The sequence below is a fragment of the Petaurus breviceps genome, unplaced genomic scaffold (assembly GCF_028583685.1).
Source record: "Petaurus breviceps papuanus isolate PSGF00001 unplaced genomic scaffold, PetGlider_PUasm1.0 90740, whole genome shotgun sequence".
NCBI classification, from domain to species: Eukaryota; Metazoa; Chordata; class Mammalia; order Diprotodontia; family Petauridae; genus Petaurus; species Petaurus breviceps.
The window spans coordinates 11,464,502-11,490,816 of NW_027187330.1; the positions used below are offsets into that span (position 1 = coordinate 11,464,502).

A 26,315-nucleotide genomic window follows, 5' to 3' on the forward strand; every position below is an offset into this window, starting at 1 on the left:
GCTGTGCTAATGGTTCAGCAGCAGGGTGGATGGTCAGGTCCAAGAGTACTTGACGTAGTTCAGAGTATTTGCCCAATGGGGTGGGAAGCATGTGCTGTTAGATGTAGGGTATCACATACTCTGGTTTATGCTTAGAAAAATGAAGAGGCAGAACCTTCACAAGATTTCCTGTATACCAATTTAAAGTGCACACGTGAGTGCAGGCACACACATAAACACACAGGTAAGAACACATATAAACACAGTTAAACACACACACACACCAACAACAACCACACACACACACAAAAAAACAGTGCTGAAGGCTGAATCAGGATCTTTTTTTTGTTTGTTTGTTTGTTTTGTTTTACAAAATTCCCACCAAGGCCCATCCCATTAAATTCATGTCATCTTGCCCTCTAATGCAGTTTTCTCAGGGAGAAATAAAAGAGTCTTATTATTAAAGATGAACAATAAATAAACACAGAGAACCCTGCAGGGATTTGTCTGGAAATTTGCACTTGTTTCAGCTATTATATAAAGAAAGCTTGTTGAAATTGACATTCTCTTCTTAGCACACAATTCCCAAATTAATGCCTTAAATTTTCAGCTATTGTAGGATCCATATTGGTTTTCCTTTCAGTCTGCTTGCTCCTAGATACAACTAAGTATACACTCTACAAGAGTTTTTAACACATACATATGTTTTGGCAGTATTACTAAGGCAGAGTCTTAAATGAATTTTACCATAAGCCCTGTCTACCTCAGGCTCCTGTGGTGAGTCATCTCTTCAATCAAATCAAAGTTTGATTTTCTTTTCTTCCATTAAATTTGTAAGTCAATAAAGGAAAATACTGTCAGAGTTGGAAGGGACGTTAAAGATCAACTAATCCAAATCCTCACTTTTATAGAGGTAAAAGTTGGGGCTCAAAATGGGAAAAATAACTTGCTGGGGATTGTATTGCATAGTAAATATAAGTGAGGGAATTTAAACATAGACATTTTGACTTCCATTCCAGTACACTTTTGTATTATATCAAGCTGATTAAATTGACCCCCTGGACTGGTGTATATGTTGTAATTTACATTAGATTTTAGAAAGTCTGGTCAAAATTGCTCTAGGCAGAGATACAATCTTAGGCAACAGTGTGAATGTGATATTTTTGTTCCAAATCCTCACTTAACTTGGAGGATATCTATATTTCTCCATGAAATAGGATGGAAAACTTGTCCACATTCAAATAGACCTTTAATAGACTATGGGAAGCTGTGTGATATGTTCTTTCCATGGCTTTTGGATTTATATTCATCCATATGAAATGAATTAATATCATAGCTTTGCCAGTTATTGCTTGCATGATCTCAGACAAGTTATTTATTATTAAGTAACTACTAAGTGTCAAGCACTGTGGCTAAATGTTTTGCAAATATTTCATTTTAATGTACCATATAAAACATTATTCTCATTATCATTGTATTTTGCTAAAATCTCCATCAATGCTATGGGCAGCTTCTCTAAGAATGTTAATCTCTACCATCTCATGTAAAGAAAATAACATTTATAAATTTTATATCTCCTTCTCCCAACAATTCAAATGAATGAATCTGTACATTGAAAAGCCTAAAATTGATAGTTCATTTAATCATAAATGACTGTTTAATAATATTCACAAAGTCTGTAAGCAGATTTCATTGGATAAAAAATACTTAAAGAAAAATATGAATTTTATAGTATTATTATAGCATTATTGTTATTATTATTTTTATGAGGTAATATTTCTTTCAATGTTTTCAAATAAAAGAAACACTCAATTTTAATGAAGACTTCTTCAAAAGATATTTCTATGACTGTTAGCTGCAATTCAGAAATTATTTCTTTTAATGAGTCACATTTGAGGTGTATAATCAGAAGTTAATTATTTGCAACTTAAATCTATCATGCTACTAGTCATAAAAATTGAACTAGTGACCCAAGTGAAAATGAAAAAGATCTTTTTCTACTACCAATCAATCAGCCAAAGAGCTCTTGTAAACCAGTGACACGTGGTAAGTTATGGAGCAGTTTGCAGGATGTATAAATCAGCAATTGGGTGATCAGTCATGGAAATGTTGAAGTCTACAGCATGTCTTACAAAACAAAAGCTTGATCTATTAAAGGATAAATTACAAAATTACAAAACCACTTCGTTATCCATCAAATCTCATCTATTCATCAGAACAAAAATGTATGTGAGGGACAAGTAAACTAATGCATTTTGGGACCAGTCCAAAACAAAAGCTTCTCTTAAAGAATTTATTGCATAATTTATTTGTAGTATACTTAGGAAAAGTCATTTAAACAAGGAACAGGAGCCAGCACATTTGCCATGAACAGAAATACAATTGTTCTCCAAGCTCTGTCATGCTTAAAAAAGGGGAAAAATCCATTGTTGAAATAATTTCAATTTTTATATTTGTAACTTCATTTTATGGTGCTGGAGGAAATATAATGGGTGGGATGTTGAATAGTTTTAATTATACACACTATACTTTCTCCCTTTTAATATCTTAGGAAAACTACTTTTAATAACATATTTTGTTTCTAAAAGGCTGGAGTTTTTGAATCTTTTCTTAGAAAAACAAAACAGAAACAGTTTCTTCTAAGGAATAGAAAATTCCCATGAAGTCCTTCTACATTTAACACAACACTTCCATGAAGCAAATGCCATTATTCTGATGGTGAGTAAAGTGAATATTCTAAATTATAATGCATTAAATTAGAAAATTATATGCAAGTCATTTTGGCATTGTAAATGTATTAGCAAAAGATGGTAGAAGAAAAACACAAAATCTTAGAATCACAAATTTTATTTAAAAAATGAAAATTTAAAATGTATTTAGTCCCAACTCCTTATTTCATCTACAAAGAAGAAAAGGGTCAGAGAAATTGTCACATTGAATGTCTCATAGATTTTAAGTGGCAGAATTGGTAACCACAATTGGATTTCCTGATTCCTTAGGTAACATTTTTTTTCCACTGCTGGTTTATGTTCTATTTTTTTTTCAGGTAGATTTGTCAAGGCATGGAACTATAATTTTAGAAGAATCATATATAATCATATATATTTTTATAGATTTGGAAACTGAATCCCCAAATGAATTGTATAGATTGTGTCATATTTACAAGCAGATTGATCCATAGCATATTGTTTTATAGAAAATAAAATAAATTAATGAAAATATTTTTTGTTTTTTTCTTTACTGCTGAATTCTGCTTTTTTATTTTTTTGAGAGCTGTACATGATGGGCATTATCATATACTTCAAGACATAGCACTGATGTTATTTCAAAGCTCTTAAAAATTACTATTGCCATGACAACCAAATTAGAAGAATGCAAACCATAAGCATCTATTCAAATGCAGTAGATGTGGGTTTGAGTTGTATCCATGTGCCTGTATTTAGTTAAGCCATTTATAACTATTTATGCCATATTTTAAATCTGTAAAATAAGGATATTCAACTAAATTATCTCTAAAGTCCTTTGAAACACTGAAATTCACCATTTCAGAAAATAATGTGTTGCAAACTTTTTCTAGAAAATAGGCATATGTCTGCCAATCAGCTTCTACAACTTTCATTTAATTTGTTACCTTAAATAGCACTGTCCCTGGTGAGCATGGGAGGAGAGGTTGTCATGTTCCTGTCCCATTTCAAGATCTGTTTGTTTAAAGTGACTATGCTAGAAGACAACGTTTATGATGCCATCTGCCTAAGGGGGCATGAGTCATTAACTTCACAAACTGAGATAAAGCAAAGAAGAGGGGAAAAGTTATGCTTTTTAATAGTTTTTCAGAAGACAATTCTTTTATTCGCTGGTCTTTGTCTACAACTTTCATGGGTCCTGTTAATGCTTCCTTTAGCCTTTTCACACAAGGCAATATTATCTAGGAACAGCATTATGAACTTTCTTGGTCTCCCTACTGGGAGGTATTTGGATATCTGCTTATAAATGGATTCAGAAACAATTCAGAGACTACAGATTCTCCACCAGCAATGCAATCATTACTGGGCATATGCATTATTAAAGCAAATAAATATCTGGTTGATCACTTTATGTTTTAAGTTACTGATCCTCATTTTGCTTTCAGTTCTGTTTACCTGTGGTGTTTGAAGGACTGGCTTCCTCTGTCAGGAGAATGGGCTTCTGGAAAAGGTTGGTTGCCAGTGAAACTGGATTCCATCATTTTCTCCAAGGTGTGCCCCGGGTGCCTTTCTGTCTTTGAATACTGTATGACAATGCATTAAAAAAAATCACGAAGTGAGGAAGATAGAAAAGGAGGAGAAAAGCTTTAAAAATAGTAATTGATTTTGGAAGATTCTCGGTACTTCCACCCCTACTTAAGATGTATGAATAGGACAACAGTGGCAGAGAAATACAAGAATTCATTTGTTCATACAGCTCACACTTCACAGCTTTTCTTGAAAAGCCTATGTAAGAAAAAATTTTTTAGTCCATTTGGAGGTCTTTCTCCCTCTAGATCCTAACTCAGGAATAATTGTAGTAAAGTTTTCTGTCAGGAATGTCAGCCCTAGGATTTCCATACTAGTAACCTCCACTGCCTAGTTCCCTACTGTTTGAGGTGGGATTTGAAAAGAAATTTAGGATCATAGGATCCCAGAATTTGAAGTTGGTCTAGCCCATCCTTCCCTTTCAGTTTATCAATTAAGGACTAACTCTCTGTATCCTCTCCCCCATCAATTTTCTTATGCATTTTGCCTGGTCTTGCCTTTTGTACATATTTCACTCTCCCTTGTACTATCATTATCTGAGTATGTTGGAAAATATTTATGAGCAAGCCTGTTGCATGACTGTATTCAAAGTGTCAAACAAAACACCTTGAACACAATACTTTATACATCTTTTCAGAAAGAGTGAGCCAAAGATAGGAGAGCCAATGCTCCTCTCTCATTAATAGGTACTTGCAAAAGGAACTTCTGTTATTACAAATGTATTAACTTTAAGACAAGCTTAACCTCCTCCAAACATTTTGACTCTCTGTTTCTTTCATTCTCTATGTATCTCTGTGTGTGTCTCTCTGTCACACACACACACACACACACACACACACACACACACACACCACTCCCAAAAGAAAAAAACAAACCACAGGATTTAGTAATTATGAAACTATATCTTATGCTGTGACATTATCAGCTCTCATAAGATATATGGTAAACTAAACAATCTCAAAGGAATTTTTTGACCCAGAAGAGACAGTATCTGTTGTACCAGCCAGCATGCTGCCAGGTAATTTTGAAATGCCTATAAGGTCCAAATCATTCTAAGGGGCAGTTTGGAACATGTAGCCATTCTTTCAGAACCCCTGAATAAAACCCTAACCAGAAATACTACTCGTAGAAAACTAATGAAACTGGTGGAGAGGACTTTTGTCTTGAAATTAAGCAAAAGACATAACATAAATCAAAGGTTTAGAATGCCATTCTGGAAATACCTTTCATCTTGAGTGAAAAAAAAATAAAAGCAACAACAACAACAAAAAAAATACCCTCAGTTTGAAAATGGTTTTAGATTGCTGAGATAAAATTGTTGCCATAAACTTCCTTGTAGGATGCAAGGACAATTAAATTTCACATATTTAAAGAAGCAGGTAATATTATCCTCCATAATATCTGTTTGTTTTTAGAGAGGCTACATGAAATGAGAGCGCTCTCTCTCTCTGTCTCTCTCTCTCTCTCTCTCTCTCTCTCTCTCTCTCTCTCTCTCTTTCTCTCTCTCTCTCTCTCTCTCTCTCTCTCTCTCTTCCCTTCCATACACTTGCTGTCTGATCCCGGACAGTTTGCTTGACCCATCAGAGCCCTAGGCAACTCTCTAAGACTGAAAGACAGAAAAGGTATTAAGTATTTAATATGTGCCAAACACTTTCTCTAAAACTATGAATTGTAGAGAGGGTGCCAGATTGCATTAGCAGTCACCTTACCAGAGATTCCTGTACCACTGAAATCCCAGTTCTATTCATCTCTCTGTCTCTGTCTCTCCTCTTTCTCTGTTCTCTCTCTCTCATCATTTCAGCTGATGCTAATAGATGTCACAGAGACTGCACAAAGCTATGAAAGTGAACAATGAACCAAAATAGCCCCGATCTCTATCAGTCACATAGATCAACAAAGAAAACAAACCAGTGAAGGATTTGATGAACTGGTCAGGCAGGGAGCAAAACCAGGATTCTATACATTTGTTTTTTTTAAAAAGTTTGATTCATGTATGATTCCCTTGGAAACTTCCCAATCAACCACTACGTGGCAGCACTGACCACATTTTGAAGAAGACAATCTTGCACAAAGGGAATATAGATGCTACTCCAATGTAAAATGTGCTCAATTGAGTCAGAATTGACTCCCACCCCCAACACACATACTATTACTACATAAATAATACCGAGAGGGCCTTGACTCATGATACCCACCCACATGTATTGATCACTCTTTACAAATGTAATTAAAATTGTACTTGAACAATATAAAACACAAGTGAAAACTGAATAAAATTCTGGAAGTCATCTGTATATATTAAAATATCTTTGCCTGGGACTATAGAGACTATTTATCTAACTATATGATCAGCTTATGGTATAGGTTTGTAACCAAGCATCCTAAATACCTGCTTGCTATAAAAATGGACATGGAAGTAAAGAGTTAGGAATATAATCTGCATCAGAAGAATCTTTTGTTTGAATGTGGAATTCTGCAATATTAATTACACACAGTTTTCAGTGAAAAAGGACAAAATCTTTAAACTGTTTTAGCTATTAGGAACCAGGACATGGACAACATAGAATCCAAAAGACTGGTTTCAAATCCTGTCTCAGATGCAAAACAGCTCAGTGTTTGTAGGTAAATCTCTAAACTTCTTAAAGCCCCAGTTCCTTCGATGGGTATGACAGCACAATGTAGAAGATATAAGGTCAGGCTCTGAAACAGGCAGACCTTTGGCCAATGCCTGAATCCGATACTTGCTAACTGAGTCACATTGAGCAAGTCAGTAAATTTTTCAGTGCACTAGGATAGGTCTGCATTGGTAGAGAATTTCCTTACCCAGATTTCCCTTCAGCAATGAAATCATGAGTTAGAAAAAAATAGCTTGACAACATGAGCGGAATTAAGAAAAGCATATGCACCATAAACTTGTTGTGAGATTCAGAAATAATATGAGAAAGCACTTTGCAATCCTTACACCATAATATGTCTTTTATCATAATTATTTTTCTTTTCTAGGATTGATCATTATCAATATTTTTATTCTGATCCTCTGTTAATAACAGCTTTCTCTCTCTCTCTACCTCGCCATCCTCCCCAAACCCCCGAAATCTCTAATGCCTTATCACAGCTGTTCTTAACCTGGGGTCTGTGAACTTTTTTTTTTCTAATATATTTTGGTAACTGTATTTCAACATAATTGGTTTCCTTTGTAATCTTATGTATTTTATTTTATGCATTTAAACATTATCCTGAGAACAGATCCATAGGTTTCACCAGACTGCCATTTATGTATATTTCTTGCAATAATAATAAGATGTAAGCCTCTTGGGGATAAGGGCTGTTTCCTTTGTGTCTTTGCATGCCCAACATCTAGTGTGGTGTCTGGCACCAATAAGTGCTTATTGATTGATTAAGCACTTTTGAACTAGAATATAAGATGTACTGTCATATAAAGTACTTTCATGAAGAGTCCTCTCTTCCCTTCACCATCCCTCCTTTTCCCTGTCCTCCAGGTGAAATTCAATGTTAGTGTGGTTCAGACCCTCCTCCTAAAATTTTTTTTTCTTACACACACACACACACACACACACACACACACACACACAGACACACACATGCACCAACTCAAACATATTCTCTGGGCAGCTTATTTCTTCAGAGCATGTAATATTATTTGGCCCTTGGGTATAGGGTCTATGAATGGATGTTTCAGGAAAAAAAAATCCATGATACCCAGCTAATTTATTGGTTCCTATGTCACAAGAAGTAATTTTATGTTCTTAATGTGCATCATAATTTGCAGTAGTGAATACTGATCTGGTAAGTGGTTTCAAGACTCCACACCTGGGAGAGCTCTACAAAGCATGAACTCAAAAGCAATTGAGATGTCTGTCTTGGGCTCCAAATATTCGGAATGCTTCCATAGAAGCCCTGCTCTGTCGATTACCTTGATCCTAACACTTTGAAATCAATAGACGGTTCAGTTGGAGCAGGGACAGGAAGTTGCAGGCAGGACTTGCCCACTCCCTCCCAGCAGCCCCAGTGCTGGTAGGCATTCACATCAAGAGTGAAGAGGGTGAAGGAAACCACTCATTTTGTCTGAGAGAGCAATGTTGACAGTGATGCTGATAACCTGGTAGATGATTCTTGGTCAAATAAAAAAGGAGGAAACAAAAATGAGGACTGAAGAAAGGAACAATGTTTTAGAACATTTTTAAATGTCATTCTCTTTAATTTGTCTCCAACTAATCTGTGCCTATGTCAAACAGTTTCTTAAATGTTATTCCTGTTTGGCAATAGAGAGGGTGAATAAACTGAAAGACTATAGGATATTTTAGAGTCACTTCTGCTGGATTCCCCAAAAGCAGCAACTACAAGCTATTCAGTCCAAATTGAGATTTAGTTTTTATTATTTTATCTTATAACATTAAGGCTTGCAAAGATACACAGTCTCAGAGTACAGGACTTTGCCACTAAATACTCATAGTCATGGGATCCAATGAGTTAAAGAAACATACTTGAACTTAAAGTTTCAGTCATATGCTACAACTTAGAGTACTGACCTTGGAGAGAGGAGAGTCAGGGTTCAAATCTGGGTTCCAACATTTAAAAACTATGTGACCTTGGGAAAGCCCTTTATTTCTCTGAGATTCAGTATTTACATATGTAAAAGAGGGAGTAGTAATACTTTTGCTATTTATCTTACTGTAAGGAAAGCCCCTTGAAAATTTCAAAGTGATATATGCATTATTCATATTTTAATACTTTTATTAATAGTAGTGATATTAGAATTGAGGTCTAGAACTGGGCTTTCATTGGCTTATGGAGCTCTTGCTAGGTAAATTCCCTCTACCCATGCAGGATGGTGATTGGACAATTTATCTGCACCCCCAGATAACCAACTCTTAAAAATTGCCTGAGGCATTGGTAAATCAAGGGACTTGCCTGTGGTCTCATAGTTAATTTACGTCAGTGGTCAGGCTTGACCTCAGGTACTCCTAATTCCAAAACTTGCTTTATATCCACTTTGCCATGCTGCCTATTACTTGACAATTCCCCACTTTTCTGCCTCTATAGACAGCATTTCTCCCATCTGTTCTTTTCTCATTAATCACATCATCAGCCCTCTTAGTTTGAGGCCTCATCACCTCTCCCATGAACTATTGTAATAGCTTCTAATTGATCTCTTCCTACTCCAACTCACCCTCCACCCAGCTGCCAAAGTAATTTTCCTTTCATGCATTTCTGACCATGTCACATTCTTATTCAATAAACTTCAGTGTTTCCTTAATGTTTCTAGGAAATGAATCAACTCCTCTGGCTATTAAAGCCCTTTAGAGCCAGACCTGCATCTCCCAAACTAGCCACATTATGCATTATTCTTTTTTATTTTTTGTAGTCTGTGCTTCAGTCAAAGTGGTCATCTCTGTCTCATGCCTGTTATACTCTGTCTCCCATCTTCTTATCTCTGCACTGGCTAATGCTTAAGTCTATAATGGACTTCCATCTGACCTCAAAGTCTAGAATCCTTAGTTCTTTTGCAACTCAGCCAAAGGAACATGTTTTATATACAGCTTTCCTGATCCCTGTGCCAACTCTTAGTGTTCTCTCTCACTAGCCTCTCTCATTTAACAGCCTTGTATTTCCTTCATATTTCTTCTATTTACACTTACATGTCTATGTGTTTCCCTCCTGTGATGGATTATAAGGTCCTTAAGAGCAGAGAATGCTACATTTTAATTTTTGTTTCCTTAGTACCTGGCAAAGTGATGGTCACATAGTAAGCACTTTATCCTTGAACAACTGACACATGGTAAGCACTTAATAAATTCAAAATGATTGATTGTCTTTTATTACTATTATTATTGAGAAATTATCCAATTTTTGCTTTTGATTCTCCCACTATTCAGAAAAGTGGTATCTCCAGGAATTCACAATGTCATTGTTCACATATTTCAAGGCATAGGATTATGATTTTTTAAAACAATATCACTCGGTCAACCTCCTCTAACTCCAAATAAATGTCTTATACTAGTCATCCTCCTTGCCATCTGAACGTTGGAATCTCTTACAAGAGTACACGATTTCCCATTTCTCTAGGTCAGAATCCAGAATTTCCAGCTTTACACTATCAGCAATCATGGCTACTTCCTGAATATCTGGTTGCTTCACTAGACTATCTGTTCCACATCTTGTTAAACAATTGTAAAGTGAAACCCTTCCCTATGAATGTTTAATGAACTTAGGGGAATGCCTGACATTGAAGATTCATTTGTTAAACACTGTGATTGGGAAAGAATTCCAAGTAGTCAGACTTGACTTCAGGACACAAGACTGGTTGGATTTCCCCCAAAAGGAAAGCATTCTGATCACGTGTGACCCCTTTCATTGACACATCTTCTAGCGCAGATAAGTAAACTTTTCTTCTGTTTTTGCCCCTGCCAGAAGCAGTGGGCTTGACCTGAGGGGAAATAGAATGGTCCTCCCTATTTCTCCTCTGTTCCTAATTGCCACTTTTCAGTGAACGACCACAGAAGGAAGGAGAGCTTACTGGTGCTAGAAAAAGTACCCTGTCCTTGCGGCAACATACTGATGAGATGGTTGGAGTGTTTGAGGCAGATGGAGCAAGCAGGATGCAGGATGTGAGATATGAGATGAGATGAAGGATGTGACCAGTCAGAAAAACTGATCAAAGAAGACTATAGATTGACGCCCTCCACCATTGACTTACCTGTGTGCTTTCACAAAGCACGCTTTTACCTGACGTTCCGGAGCAACTCTGTCCCTCTCCCTTTCCTGTTCCCTGTGCTTAACATCCTGAAGTGTCCTCCTCTTCCCCCTTTCCTATTCTCCTTGCTTATCTGTGGGACAAAGGCACCTCCAGAGTGCCTGCTATCTCAGGCATTCCAGAGCCCTGCCTGTCCTTCTTCCCCTTCCCTCTATTCCACTGAGTTGTGTATAGCCTGGACACCAAAACCAATAATGGCTCTGCCTTCCACTGGGGAGCAGGGCCCGATGGGGTGCTTGGGATGTCTATGTCTGTAACATTTGTAACATTAGTTTGTAACATCAGTTTGTAAGATCAGTTTATAACATCAATTTGTAAAACCAGTCCGTAAAATCACATTCCCCCCTCCCCAACCTCAGAGCATTAACTCTGCCCCTTCCCCCTGCCAGCACTCTGCCCAGCAACAATTCGTGAACTGTTTATCTCTGCTTGGTACAATAACAAGCTACACCTATAAACCTTTCACTAAACCATCTATAAACTTTTTACCATAGGCAAATGTTATCTCCCCCTAGTATAATGGCCAGCTGTACCTGTGAATCCTTCAATGCACTATCTGTAAATTAACTCCTTGGCCAATTATACACATCCTGAATCCCTGTTAGCCTTGGTTCCCAATGTCCATCTTGTCAAACATGACACTGATGGGTGGCAGACTAGGCACTTCTCAGTCAGCCCTGACCGCTCCCTGACTTAGTGACATTTCAAGCCTAAACCACACCTCCAGGTATTCCCCCTTAGGCTATTTCCCAGTGAATTATGGGCAATATGCCTGCTCAGTAGATAATAAAAGTGCATGTTCCTTTAAGCACTGACCACTCTTTAATTCCTCCCTAATCCCACCCTTACTCACCTAATTAGCATAATTGACATCTGATTTACTATTGTAACTCTTTATAAACTGTACCTATGACTTCTTTAAGGTTGCAGGTTCCCTAAGAACTCTTGCCCACTCTAAAGCATAACAATAAACTTTTACAATCCTGACTTAAAAGATTGCTTGGGTCCTGTGAATTCATTCCAGAGTACCTATCAGGGACGCTGATCATTAGAGCCCCTGAAACACCTATCACCTCCATGTCAAGGCCCACTGCATATGCTTTGCCTTCTATAGGAGCAGACCTGCTTGGCTGCATCACCCCAATAAATCCCTTTGTTTGACTTGGAGAACTGGGTGAATTTCTGTCAGGATACTAGGACCCACATGTCTTTATTCCACCATTTCTGATGTTATCCCAACATTCTTGGGATGTACCCTGAACTTCATCAATACCCAGTTACTGTTCTTCCTAATTCTGCCTTGCCACCATCTTGGGAAGTAACTTGGTCATCATTTCCCCAACTTTAAAGTGAGGTTTTTGGATTAGACAGTCTCAGAAGTCCCTTCAAAGCCTAAATCGGTGATTATATCATTATTTATTTAATAGACATTTTAGCGCCAACTATGTGTCAGGTTCCATTGCAAAGCATTGGAAATAATGAAGAAAGGCAAAAGATAGCTTCTGATGATTGTTACAGGGATCATTTCTGTTTCTAACCAAGGTACATAACTTAATAAGCAGAACTAGACCATAGTGTTCTTCACAGTCCTCAGAACCATTTGGACTAGCTTCATGGAGTTTAACTTTAATCAAAGCAAATCATCTAATCAAAGTATCCTAGGCATAAGAAGACAAGTAAATCAAAGATTGACTTTGTGGCACAAGCTGATTCTAATCTGTGCAGCTCTATGAGGTTAGACCTATCAGATATTCACTCCTTTGGAGTCACCTCCTTCCTAGGTCTGCTGTCTTCACTGACCAGGAGACGATATAACTACTGGCTCCGGCAATTGATTTGGAGGATATCATGAAAATAGCATTGGACCATTAAATGCCAGACACTGGGATAATGTTGATGAAAGATGCAAGTAGAATAGGAAACTGGGGCAGAGAGAAGTTAAATAACTTGGTAAAAGTCTTAAAGTAAGTAACTTGGAACTTAAGCCTACCTCTTTTGACTCTAAGTCCAGTGCTATTAACATTATGCCCTGCTAGATAATGTTTGTGCTACTGTCAACATGACAGAACAATTACGAATGCACAAAATGCAGGGGTTGTTTCCATACTAGAGAAACACTTTCCTAGATAATAGGTAAATCTTACCAGAATTTCTAGGGAGATTCCACTCTTTCTAAATTACTAGGGAGAATAAGAGTATGTTTATCTACTTCATAGCTGACACAAAGTTCAGAAGGATAGCTAGTGTCAAAATTAGAAACTGAGTAGATTTTTTCAGTACAGAGAATGGGGTTTCACTGGGATGAGTTTGGAATTTCATAGGGATACATAGAATGCTGGACAGTTATGATCTCCCCCAAAATCAGTGCATAAATATGGGATGGGGGGGGAGGGAGACAGCCCTAGAGATATGAAATAGAATTGAAGGTTTCAGGAGACAGCAACCTTCATACCAGCTACTTTTAAGATATGGCAACCCAACATGAGATGGTAAATTCAGATTCATTAATAGAAGCATAGTGAAACAAAGAAGGGAAGTGCTAGTGATATCATGTTCGGCCAAATGAGGTTTGGTTATAGGAAATGAGGGTGTTTAGTGTATGAAGGAAAAATTAAATGGCCATTGCCATATGCTTGAAAGGTTGTAATTAGGAAGAGAGAATACACTTGTCCTACTTGGTCCCCTGGGACATAACCAGGGACAATGTATAAGATGTTGTCAAGAGGTCAGTTTTACCTTGATAGAAGGAAACTTTAACTAATCATTCAAGCTGTCTTGAAATAGAATTGATAGCTTGGGATCTAGGAAGTTCCCCACCACTGGAATTGTTGAGTGAATACAAGACAAACAAGAGGTTTGATGAAGTGATCTTTGAAATCTCTTTAAATCTAAGATTCTGTGATTCTTTGAATATATGATGACCTGTTATCTAGTCTCTGCTGAACCATTTAATAATTAGTTGGTGTTTATTAAATTCTCGCAAATGCAAGTCACATAAAAGTGAAGATTGTTGCTTGAAGAAAATAAGAAAATGATGAGAAAACATTCTACAAATTAAAAAATGCTATGCCAAATTAAAATGTTATCATTCCACTGAAGGGTCAATTGAAGCATCATGGGTTGCCTATTATATAATAGCCACTAAAATTTGTATAATTCTTTTAAAGCTTTTTTTAAGTTAATTTTGTTTCACTTATATCAGAGAAATATGTCGAACAAGTATTAGTATTCATTCTTTTCAAATGACAGAACTAAGATCAGAGAAATTAAGAGACTTCTCTGTGACAAAATAGCACATTAATGTTGTAGTAAAATTTTTTATTGCAGTTCTCTTAACTCCAAGCTCACTGCTTTTAAAAAAAAAAACTATACCCAAATGCCTCTCTAAGATTAACTAGCAGCCTATAAAATAAAACATTAGAGGACTTCAGCTCACAAGTGTATAGGACAGACATATGAAGAATATTTTAACTTTATATCAGAAGTGACTAACTTATAATCATTAATGAAAATTCAAAATCAGTCCTATCACTGTAAAAGCAAAATAAAACCATAGTAGCATCCCTCTTCAACTATTCCAAAAGGAAGTTTTGCAAAATGTTGGTGTGAGAAGATTATCATTTGTGGGCAACATCTAAATACATCTGTTCTGTATAACATAATGACATTTTTTGGTAATGATTTCTTAGAATCACAAATGATATAAAAATTCAAAGCGATTTAAACATGTGGAGGGGCTTTAATGTATCCTGGGTGATTGCCTATTATACTGAAATGCTTGGTTTGTACCAATGGCTTTGTTCCAGGGTCTTTGTTTGTCAGAAGCTGAAAATGCTACATTACAGAGAATGGGAGGAAATGGTACTCTTGGATAGAGAATAACTGTAAAAAGGAGAGAAATACCTCTGTGTTTATCAAACAGAATTCTCTTCTTTTTAATTGTTTTGTTCTGTTTTGCATAACTGATTTTTCTGAGACTCTATCAAAGCGACATTTCTCAGGGCTGCAGATAAGAAGTCATGTGCAAAAAAGTCAACTTTTGGTCCTTGATAAATGCCTCTTAAGTTTCAGCAAATAAGAAACATTCATTTCAGGAACATATGTGTGTATGTATATAAATATTTGCATATACACATTCACATAATATTCATACATGTAATCTTCTCAGAGCTATATATGCATGTGCATAGACATATATACAAATAGACTTAAATATACATGATAATTACACAGTATTTGTATCTTAGTAATGAAAACATCAAGGAAGGAAGGAAGGAAGGAAGGAAGGAAGGAAGGAAGGAAGGAAGGAAGGAAGGAAGGAAGGAAGGAAGGAAGGAAGGAAGGAAGGAAGGAAGGATGGATTATCAAGTTATTACCTATATCCCATGGAGTTTTAACTAATGGTTAACAATAGGAAGGATATATTAAGCATCTGCTATATTCCAGGTACTGTGCTTAGTGTTATTTTGTTTTGATTTTGATGCTCAAAATAACCCTATGAATGAGGTGCTATTATTATCCCCATTTTACAGCTGATAAAACTCAGTCTGAGAGAGGTTAAGTAACTTGCTCAGGGTCACATAAAACTTGGGTCTGAGGCTGGATTTGAACTTGGGTCTTCCTTATCCTAGGCACAGTATTTCATCCACTATGCATTTTAAATCTGGTATATTCAACACATTAAAAAATATATTCATCCTTCATTGCCAATAACAGAAATAACAATGACATCTAGGATCACATATTTATAGCTCTCAAAGGTCATTGAGTTCAACCCTGTCATTTTGCAGATGAAGAAATTTGGTACTACAAGTTTAAGTGATTGCCCAGTGTCACGTAGTAAGTATCAGCACTGGGACCTGAAATCAGACTGTCTAACTGTAAATGTGCTGTTCCTTCCAGTGCACCATGTTGCCTGAAGCAAATAGCTATTTCATTTTCCCTGTAGTCTTCAGCTTCTAAATTTCACTAGTAAACTATTTAGAAGTTGCAATTTATCACAGCTAAATTCCCCAAAGTAGCTTCTGGTCCGTTAGCAAAATCCCTTTGCCCTTTCTCCCATGTCTACCCTTAAGACGAATAGCCATCCATCCATACACAGAAAATCAGTGGTGAATCCAGCCACGTTGCTCTAGGGCCGAAGTGGCCTGATCACTTACATTTTGTTGCTGGCCTCTGCTCTGTGCCATGCTTTCTGACTTGACCATCATGGTGGAGGCATTGAGGCTGTACTTTTTAACACTCTGCATTTCTTTCAGCTGCCCCTGGATTTGTTTAGTTTGTTTCCTGTGAGTAGAAAGAAACAAATAAACATATATACATATATATATATATATGCATTTATTTATACTCAGTGATATTCAACATGCATACAATCTTGGTTCCTCAGAACAATCACCATTCTTATAACCTCTGACATTTATGATTTTCTAAACTTAGCAATATTAAATTAGCAAGGAGTAATCATTCCTATCGCACTAGGGAACCATATGCAAGAAATTTAATTGATCTGGAGCCTCCTATTATCTATGAAAATACTGGGGATGTGTGTCAAGAGGAGATTATGTGGAGGATGAAAGTTAAATGCTGTCAGTCTATGGCTTCTCTGACTTCTTTCCAAACTCACACCAAATCCAACATTCTACAAGAGGCCTTCTTCGTATGTCCCCAGAGTCTTCGCTCTGAGATTATATCCCAATTAGGCTTTATATATCTTATGTGTACATAGTTGTTTGAACATTGCCCTCTCTTTAAAATGTGAGTCTCTTGAAGGCTGGGACTAGGTTTCTTTTGGTTTGACTTTTTGTTGTAGTTGTTGCTGTTATTTGGCCTTAGTATTCCCAGTGCTTTGCACAATGCCTCTCATACAGCAAGTACAGAATAAATGCTTGTTGACTAACTTACTCTTGGTCTATACCCTGTGAGTATTGCTCAAAAGTTTTAGCACTAGGTTATTTAGTGTAAGGGATCTGAAATAGAATAGGAGCAAGAATCTGTAGGGAAGGATTCTATTTGTTGTCTCAGCAGGAAAATCTCTCTTGATGCACTCAGGATGGCCCGTTCTGTAAAGAAAAAAGGGGTGGCATCTGCATTCTTTGCTTGTTGGGTATTTCATTGACCTCAATGGGGAGGTGAAACAGTCTTTTTATATTCCTCTGCTTTTTGTTGTGCTGACCTACCAGGTCTATTCATGCCTAGAATGTTCTCCTTCCTGGTTTCCCTGCTTCTTTCAAGTCCCAACTAAATCACCACAGTGTATAGAAATCCTTTCATAATGTCCCTTAATTCTAGTGCCTTCTTCTTCTGTATTTTTTCCCCTCTAATTTTTCCAGTTTATAGCTTGTTTGTGAAGAGTTATCTACCTATTGTCTCCCAGATTCAAAGGTGAGTTCCTTGAGGGCAGGAGTTATTTTTCCTTTGTTTTTGTTTTGTCAATTTGTTTGTTTTTGTTTAGTTTTGTTTTTCTCTCTTTCCCCAGTGTAAGAGTGCCTGGAAGACTGTAGATATTTATTAAATGTTTGACTGACTCACTGTTGGTCATCTTAATCAGTATTTATAGAATGCTCTGATTCAACATAAATGGAAGGCATTTGTGGTGCTTTATACCACCCTTAGTGTATTAATTAATACACTTAGTTAATTATAAAAGGTGTAAGGTATATAACTTCCCCTCCTATATCACCTTCAGTGTGTTTCTTCTTTTTTTTCCTTTTTTGCTTTTTGGAGGGGGGAAGGAGCATTTGGGGTTCAGTGACTTGCCCAAGTTTACATGGCTAGTAAGTGTTAAGTATCTGAGACTGAATTTGAACTCAGGTCCTTCTGACTCCAGAGCCAGAGCTCTATTCACCTAGCCACTGAGCCACCTAGCTACTCCCCCCCCAACCCCCCTCCCACCGCCCCCTCCCTGCCACTGTGTTTCTGTACAGGCTACAGGCAGGAAGCAGCAATCCACAAAGGGAAAACACCTCTTGAAAAAGTTGTATCTAAATTATGCTCTAAAGGAATCCAATCTGGAAGCTGCTCTCCAATCTCTGGTGTTGGTGTTACCTCCTAGAGGAGGCCTTCCTGATTCTCCTTCCTTTTTCCTCAACCCCCCAGTTAGCAGTATTTCATCCCTCTTAAAATTAATATATATTAACCTGTATATCCTTTATATTTACTTACTTGTTTATTCCTTCTCTCATCACTATTAGAATGCAAGCTCTTTAGGAGGAGGCAATGTTGCCTCTGTGTCTTTGTAACCCCCGTGCTTGACATAGGTCATGACACACAGTAAGTGCTTAAGAAATATTTGTTTTCTTATTGAACATGAATCATTTTTACCTGAAATATGAAAGTACAGTCCACATTTTCTGTGTGACTTATAGCAAAGAGACCTTTGGTTGCTATAGTAGTTTTATTTAGAGGGCACTGAGAATTATAGCATTCTTTGACTTTATCAAACAAGTTCAATGAAATGCTGAGAATAGGATGCAGTTGTGCCCATTCAAACTTGCCTTTTATCTTCTCAGTTCTCTAGAAAGCTTTTATCCTCTTGCTGGCTTTAATCTTGGCTTAATAATCTAGCTACTTCCCAACAGCCAATTTGTAGCCTATTGTTAGAAATAAATCTATTATATTTCCATTAAAAAGTCCATTGCAAAGTTGGTTATCACTACTACAATAGGATCAGTGATTCAGGCACTCAGTGTGGTGTTGGGAAACCAGAGTCCAACATATTAGTTAGAAGCACTAGCCTAGATAGCATTAGGCATGTGGGGCATGTGGGCATCAAGACAATACCTATCTACGAAATTAAAACATTATTCTTAAGTAGTTATTATGGTCACATCTTGGTAGACCTTATCATCATACAAAGTAGTCATTTTTAGGATCACACATGGAGAGTTACAAGTGCCTTTAGATGTCTTGTCCAATCCTCTCATCTTGTGTTTTGCTTTTTGGGTTTTTTTTTTTTTTTGCTTTTGGGAGGGAGGAGAGCAGGGCAGGGCAAATGAGGTTAAGTGACTTGCCCAAGGTCACATGGCTAGTAAGTGTTAAGTGTCTGAGGCCAAATTTGAACTCAGGTCCTCTTGATATCAGGGCTGGTGCTTTATTCACTGCACCACCTAGCTGCCCCCTAAATCTTCTCATTTTATAAGTGAGGAAATAGGTCACTCACCCAAGATCACATTTTGTATCTTCTCTAGTCCCTTCTCAGCTATCTTAGTATCTTCTCTTTCTGCTTCTGAGGATCTCCTATATTAATCCCCTCTACTCTTCAATTCTAAAATTCACTCAACAATAAATAAATGGCATTTGTTAAGCACCTAAAATGTGTCAGACACTAAGATCATGGGATCATAGATTTAGAATTGTATTGACAGATTTAGATTTGAATTGGCTGAAGGGATCATCTAGTCTAACCCCAGAATTAACAGATGTGGAAATTGAGACCTAGGATAATAAAAAGATATTCCCAAGAACTCATAGGTAAGAAAGTGGCAAAGTTCAAGATGGAATTCATTTCTCCTGATGTGCAGAATTCTTCCTATTATATCACAGTCATTGGAGAAGACATAGAATTTAAAGCATGATGTAGAAGAATGTAGAATATGAACCTCTCACCCTCTCTGTCTGACTTCTATGTAGTAATCACTTCTGCAGTATGGGAGGAGAGACAAGAGTGTACCTAAGAGATGTTGGAAAGGTGAAACCAATAGGCCTTGGTAATAAGGATTGGGGTGGAGAAAAGTAAGAGAGTGAAGAGTCCAGGATAATTGCTAGCTTATGAACCTTAGGTACTAAGGAGGATAGTGTTGCTTAATATATTAATAGGAAAGGGGGGTGGGGGGGGTTTAGGGTGGAAGACAATGAGTTCTGCTTTGGATATATTGAGTTCAAGATGTCTACTTAATATTTAGTTAAAAATGGCTGAAAGGCAGTTGGAGATGTGAGAGTGGAGGTCATCAGAGAGTTTGGAGAAGGAAATGTAGATTTGAGAATCATCAGCATGGAGACAGTAATGAAATTCATGGTAGAAGATGAGATCACCAAGTGAAGAGAGAAAGACAAAAGAAGGTCCAGGACCTAACTTTGAGGAATAAATATGGTTCAAGGGCATGATCTGGAAGAGGATCCAGCAAAGGACTTTTTAGGATATATTAAACTCCAAATTTGCATTAGTTATTCTTAGAATTTTTGATGAATAATGAACACAGCACTGGTCCTGGTTTTCCTAAATTTTTGTCCCATGTAGGGAGGTTTTTTCAATATACTCATGGAATAGAAATGTAGATAAGTCCATTCTTTTGCTTAGAGGAAAAGGTATACAAACATCAGGCTCTTCATCCTTTCCCAGTGCAAGGGGATTTTGGGACTTTTTAAAAATAAGTTTCAAATACATCATGGGTAAAGAAAAATGAAGTAATCTGAAACAGAAGACTGAGAATCCTTAGAATTCATGTCTCATTCCAAATATTATTCTCCTTGACACCCTAGCCTGTTTTTCACTTTAAACATATGCTGGGAAACTTAGAAGGAAAAAGCCCGAAAATGCAACATAAAAGCTTTCTCCAAAACTTAGGCCTTCCCTCATGACTAGCATAAAGGGAACAGCTCTCCTTGCCACAAGGTCTTCCTTGGGTTCCAGCTGGTCAGTCAGAAAGGCAAGCAAGTTCTGGGTCACTGCTCCCCCTTTGACTTTGGACCTCTGGAGCCTCTGTTAATGACACTGATATTTATAGATGTTTTCATGTTTATACACTGAGTCCAACCCAGCCTGAGCCTGTGGAGGGTTATTGTTCATCTCTGTGCCCACTCATTGCCCAAGGAAGTGTGAGATTGACAGCTCTAAAAGACTGAAATTCTCTATTTATCCAGCTGTTCTCCATTTCTCCTGATTACCATAATCAGTTTTTAGTTTAAATGTGGTGCAACTACAAATTATACTCTAAAAATAAGTGATTAACTACTTCTTCAAAGTAATTTGCTTATTGTTAAATACACAATTTCTTCCCCATACACAGCACTTATGAAGAGACCCTTCTGCTGCCTTGATGGTAACTGATATCCCAATCTTGCCGCTGCCATGGTGAATGTTCTCGTCTCCCAAATTTGATGGTCACCAAGTCTCAATGAGACAGAGAGTGAACTGAGCTCCCTGAGCTCTTCAAGCCCTCTCATGCAACTCTCAACTTTTCCTTAGCTGTCTCTAACAGCTAGAATCAGCACTTATGGACTGATTGTGTTTTATATTCCGAGTTTCAACTGTATCATAAAATATGTTTGTTATTATCCTTTATACCATACATATATATATATATATATATATGCATATATTATCAACTGATACGTAACTAACCCTTTAAGGTTTGTGAAGTGTTTTACATTCATCAATTCATTGGACACTCAAAGCATCCTCGTGATTTGTCCCTTCAATACTTAGATTCCAATGTGGGTACTCTCCAGTGATGGAAGTTGCCATACATCCATTCCTTCTCATATTTTCTGAGACTCCTGTCCATGTCTTCTCCCAAATCATCCAGAGGGCTAGGTATCTAGGTATTACACTTTGACCAATAAATCCCCTTGGATTTCCTATCAGTTTTCTTTTATTCTTAATACATGGCTGACTCATCTTCCTTTCTGTTCACACCTCTCTGATGATGTCTTTTATCTCACTTCTCTACGACAATTCTTCATTAGCAATATTGTCCTGCTCCACTACTTGCACCCAATGACCCTCCATTGCCCTTTGGATTACCCTCAACTTCAATTCTTCACAGAAGGTGGTAGTTCATGACTTAGAGACATACAGCATTACTAGAAGAATATTGTTTACAAAACAGTAGCCTTTTGTTTCAGGGTGAAGCTTGGAGTCATACAAAAATCTGGTCAATATCCTAAAGAAAGCCAGTTTATTTTCCTCTTTCTATTCCATTCTGGCACAAGTTTGTTGTTCATTTATTCATTTGTCTAGTATAAATGGATAGGCCAACTGTCTGTTTTGTCCATTCAATGGCTTCTCATAATTTGCATAATGGAAATTTTTTGACCATTCACTTTTTCCTGCACATATTATCGGGAAAATGACTTAGGGGTGGCTAGACGTTACTGAAGAAGTCTGGAATGACATGAGACTTTTTGCCATTATCCACAAACAAATGCATCTGGGAAGCTTTCACATTTCATCTTACATCTCCATACCTTTGAATAAGCTTTGTTTTCACATCAACCTTGTAATCTTTTCTGAGTGACACTGATATTTATTGATATACTCATATTTATACAGTAACTGTAACCTAGTCTGAGACTTTGAAGAGCTATTGTACATCTCTGTGCCTACTCACTCCCCCAGGAAGTGATAGATTGAAAGCTCTGAGAGTCTGAAATCCTTTATTTATCCAGGTGTTCTCTACTCCTCCCTCCTTTCCTTCTGTTTAAATGCCTCCTTAAACTGCTAGTGCAGTCTCCCCTTATATTTCCTTATACTTTACACACACACACACACGCACACACATATATATATATTTATTTATTTATTTCTACTTGTACCTTTTTTCTCTTCCTAATAGGATATATGTCCTTAGACGGTAGGGACTACTTTTTTCCCACCTCTAGTGCTTTCTACCTAATAGGTACTTGGAAAACAATGACTGACTGAGAGATTGTTTTGTAAGGAATGTCGCTGCCATTTCAATTTTGCACTGAGCACCTTACATGATAATGGCAAATATCTTTGGTGAAGATAGGGTCTCCCTATCTGGGTCATGCTCATAACCAGAGGGTGAATAATAAGGAAACTGAAGGTCAGTGAACATAAATGATTTGTCCAGATGAGTTTTAGAAGTTGAAATTAAAACCAAGTATTTTTGAAATTGAGGCCAATCAGTTCTTTATGCATTACATTATTGCCTCTCATATTCACGTATACATTATGCAATGCACATGCACATACATATACACATATACCTACATGTTTGTATACATATACATATATACATACATGTACACACAAATTTTGTGTAGCTATATGTGTGCATACACATCTGTCAATATGTGCATGCATATATATGCACTCTGAAATATAACTTCTATATGATTTTCTGTATTTAAAACTTTGTCAATTTGCAAACAACATGTAGAATGTTTTGATCCATTCATAATCTCTAGTACTCTGGTTTCTGGGAAGCATACTAAGTGGGAACTTCTGTTTTTTGGAAATGGCTTAAACTTTATTCCTCTCCCTCTTTGTGTACCACAAATGACTTCATTGGTTCTACTGCTTTCCTGGCTGTCCTTATAAGAAGTGGAGGATGCGGATACTTCAATTTTTCCAGCCTTAAAAGACCTCTTTCAAAATGAGACAGACTTTTCACTCTTTTAATTGGATCCCAATATATTTTCCCTTTGAGTCCACTGATTACCTCAGTCAAAGACTTACAGGCTTATTTGGAAAGTGCCCACTTTTCCCACTCAAAACATAGATTTTCTGAGTTGAGTTACCTATATTGACATGAATGCCAAATGATATTTCTGCTTTTATACAGAATCTTTTTACTAGGGTTACTTGTTAATATTCTGAACATAACCTCTGTATCATGAAAAGTGAGGAGATGGAAAACATTTTTTCCCTCTTAAAGTGAAATTTCATCTTCTCACCTGAATGGGATGGAACCCTGTACTATTGAGCAGTAATCTCCTATTTTCAGGAAGGTTATTTATATCCTGATAGAGAAGATATTAAATATGCTGATATAGCCTCCCAACAGATGAAAGTAACAGAGGAATAGTCTTGATCACTGGAGCATAATGGAATCTGTCTCATTGTTGATAAGAAAAGATAGGCCTATATACAACATTCCCAAATTCATTAGTCCTTTTAAAGTTTGAGGCCCAGGCATTGAGATTTGATGAGAAAAGATTCTCCTGTCAAACCAGCTGGTCTAGTGCCTCCCAGGGGATACTCCTGCTTTGAACATGAGCTGAGAAACAGATTGTTGTTAAGACACTACCCTGAGAAATAACTTTATGACACAAAACAGAAAGGATCTTACTTGCTTTTGAAGTAGAATGCAGCACAGAGCATGCCCACAATGACGATACCGAAGATGATACAGGAAATTGAAAGCACCTGCCTTTGGTAAACTTCTTCACTCTCTGTTGATAGAAAAAAAAAAGATTAGACTTTTTTAAATTGAGGAACAAGGGAAGAAGTTGGTAAAGAAAGAAGAAGAATTCATTATTCTTTCACTTTTTTCTTGTGGATTTTGACAATCAATAACTTCTTTAAAAGATGCTGTTCTCTCTTATTATGGTATGGGTAGCAACCATGGAAGAGAAGAAAAGGAGAAGAAATTAAAAACTTATTATCTCCCTCATCTTTTCTCTACTGCCAACTTCTAGAATTGGACCCAACAATTTATCATCCCAGGTTTCAGTTAATTTATCTGGAAAATGATGGGGTTGTACTAAGTGATCTCTACGATCTCTTGAAGCCCTGAGTCTATGAGTCTGTGTCACAGTCTATGGACCCCATGAATTTGGTGTTTCTATACTTTATCATCTTGGCTTCTAGTAAGCTTTTAAATACCATGAAATATTTGGCATGGCATACATATCAATAGCGTATCTGATAACCTATGCTGATTGTTTAAAATTATAATAATAAACAGCAAAACAAGCACCAGCAACAAATTAAATTAAAAGAAAAAGCAACAAAACTTTCAGTTTTTTTGTCTTATTTACAGTCTTTCCACCTGCTGTACCCCAATGTTCCTGAGTGGCTTTCTGGTAGCCAAATCTTCAGATTTTTCCTGAATCACCTGTTACTTGCATTTGTGGGAAATGATAAGAATATCAAGTGCTGCTTGCTAATACTTGTTCTGGTATTGTCATTGTGTTGGTCTCTCCTTGTTAAGAACATTGAGCGCTATTGTTAATACTCCTTCTGGTATTGACATTGTGGTGGTCTCTCATTCTTCTCTTGTCACATGCTTGCTTGTTGACAGTCAGAAGCCCCTTTGGACCAGTCAGATCAATGTGTCTGTCAGAGCTATTGTCTGTGTTTTCTGCCAAGGCTAATCAGGAATTCCCCCGAATTAATGGAAAACTTCCAGTCCTTTGCTGAGCTGAGATTTCTAGTTGTTATTTTCTGTTACCTAAAGTACCTGTTTAATTCCTTCATATGAGAAAGAAGTGTCTTGTACAATCAATAATGGCAGTGAGGTGTTGGAGTGTTGTACCTAAGGTAAGGAAGTTATTGTGGTTGAGTTGTTCGACTCTTCATGACCCCATTTAGGGTTTTCTTGGCAAAGATACCAGAATCATTTGCTCTTTCCTTCTCCCATTCTTACAGTTGAGGAAACTGAGGCAAACAGGGTTAAGTGACTTTCCCAGGGTCACACAGCTACAAAATGTCTAAGGTCAGATTTGAACTCAAGATGATGAATCTTTCTTACTTCAGGCATGACACTATATTCACTGTGCCACCTAGTTGCTCTAGGGTAGGGGAGACCTGAGTTCATATCTTTCCTCAGATACTTACTAGATGTGTTAACCTGGGCAAATCACTGAAACTCTCTCTTCCCCATTTACTTAGATATAAAATATGGATAATATTAGCCCTTATGTCCCAGGATTATTTTGAGGATCAAATAAGGTAATATCTGTACAATTATTTGCAACTATTAAAGTACTATATAAATGTTAAATATTATCCAAGGAAGCCAAGATCTATAGGGCTAGAATAAGGTACAATTGCCCTAGTATCTATGAACTTTTTGAGATCCTTTGACCACCCCTTAAACAACATCTGTCTCTGCCTACCCTCAACTAAAAGGTATTCCTCTTGAAGAATTTCATGGCTCACTATTTCAATATCAATAGATTCCCTACTACTACATGGTTTTCTCATCCCAAATATATTTGTCTCAAGTTGGAGAGGGAGAAAATAAAATTTGCATCATTAGAAAGGCCTTTGAGAAGTCACAGAACATCTTAATATCTGACCTAACTAGACTGGACAAGCACTCTCTCAAAAATCTCTGAAATATGGCTAAAGAAAAAAGTTTCAAGTTTCAGAAAGACTCAACTTTTAAAATGTATTAGAATATCAGATTAAAAAAAACATTTCCTCACATTTCTTTCATCTCACATTTGCATATTTGTATTAGAATTTTCAAAACTTGTAAACAGTCAGGCCAAGGCTTAAAGATTAATTTAGTTCCTCTGCACATTTCTATTGTTAATTAATTCAGATACATTGAACATAACTTATTAGTGAGACAAAATATGGGAAATGATGTGAA

The 26,315-nt window shown here is 36.9% G+C and overlaps 1 protein-coding gene across 1 annotated transcript in view; it reads right to left on the reverse strand.

The window, feature by feature from the left end:
- NRG3 (neuregulin 3) overlaps positions 1 to 26,315 on the reverse strand; it is a 1,209,945-nt gene that overhangs the window by 20,471 nt on the left and 1,163,159 nt on the right. The window contains exons 5-7 of the mRNA XM_069067316.1: positions 24,063 to 24,165; positions 16,185 to 16,311; positions 4,119 to 4,246 (exon numbers count right to left, since the gene is read on the reverse strand). Coding sequence (XP_068923417.1) covers positions 4,119 to 4,246; positions 16,185 to 16,311; positions 24,063 to 24,165 — 358 coding nt within the window. The remainder of the gene's footprint in view (positions 1 to 4,118; positions 4,247 to 16,184; positions 16,312 to 24,062; positions 24,166 to 26,315) is intronic.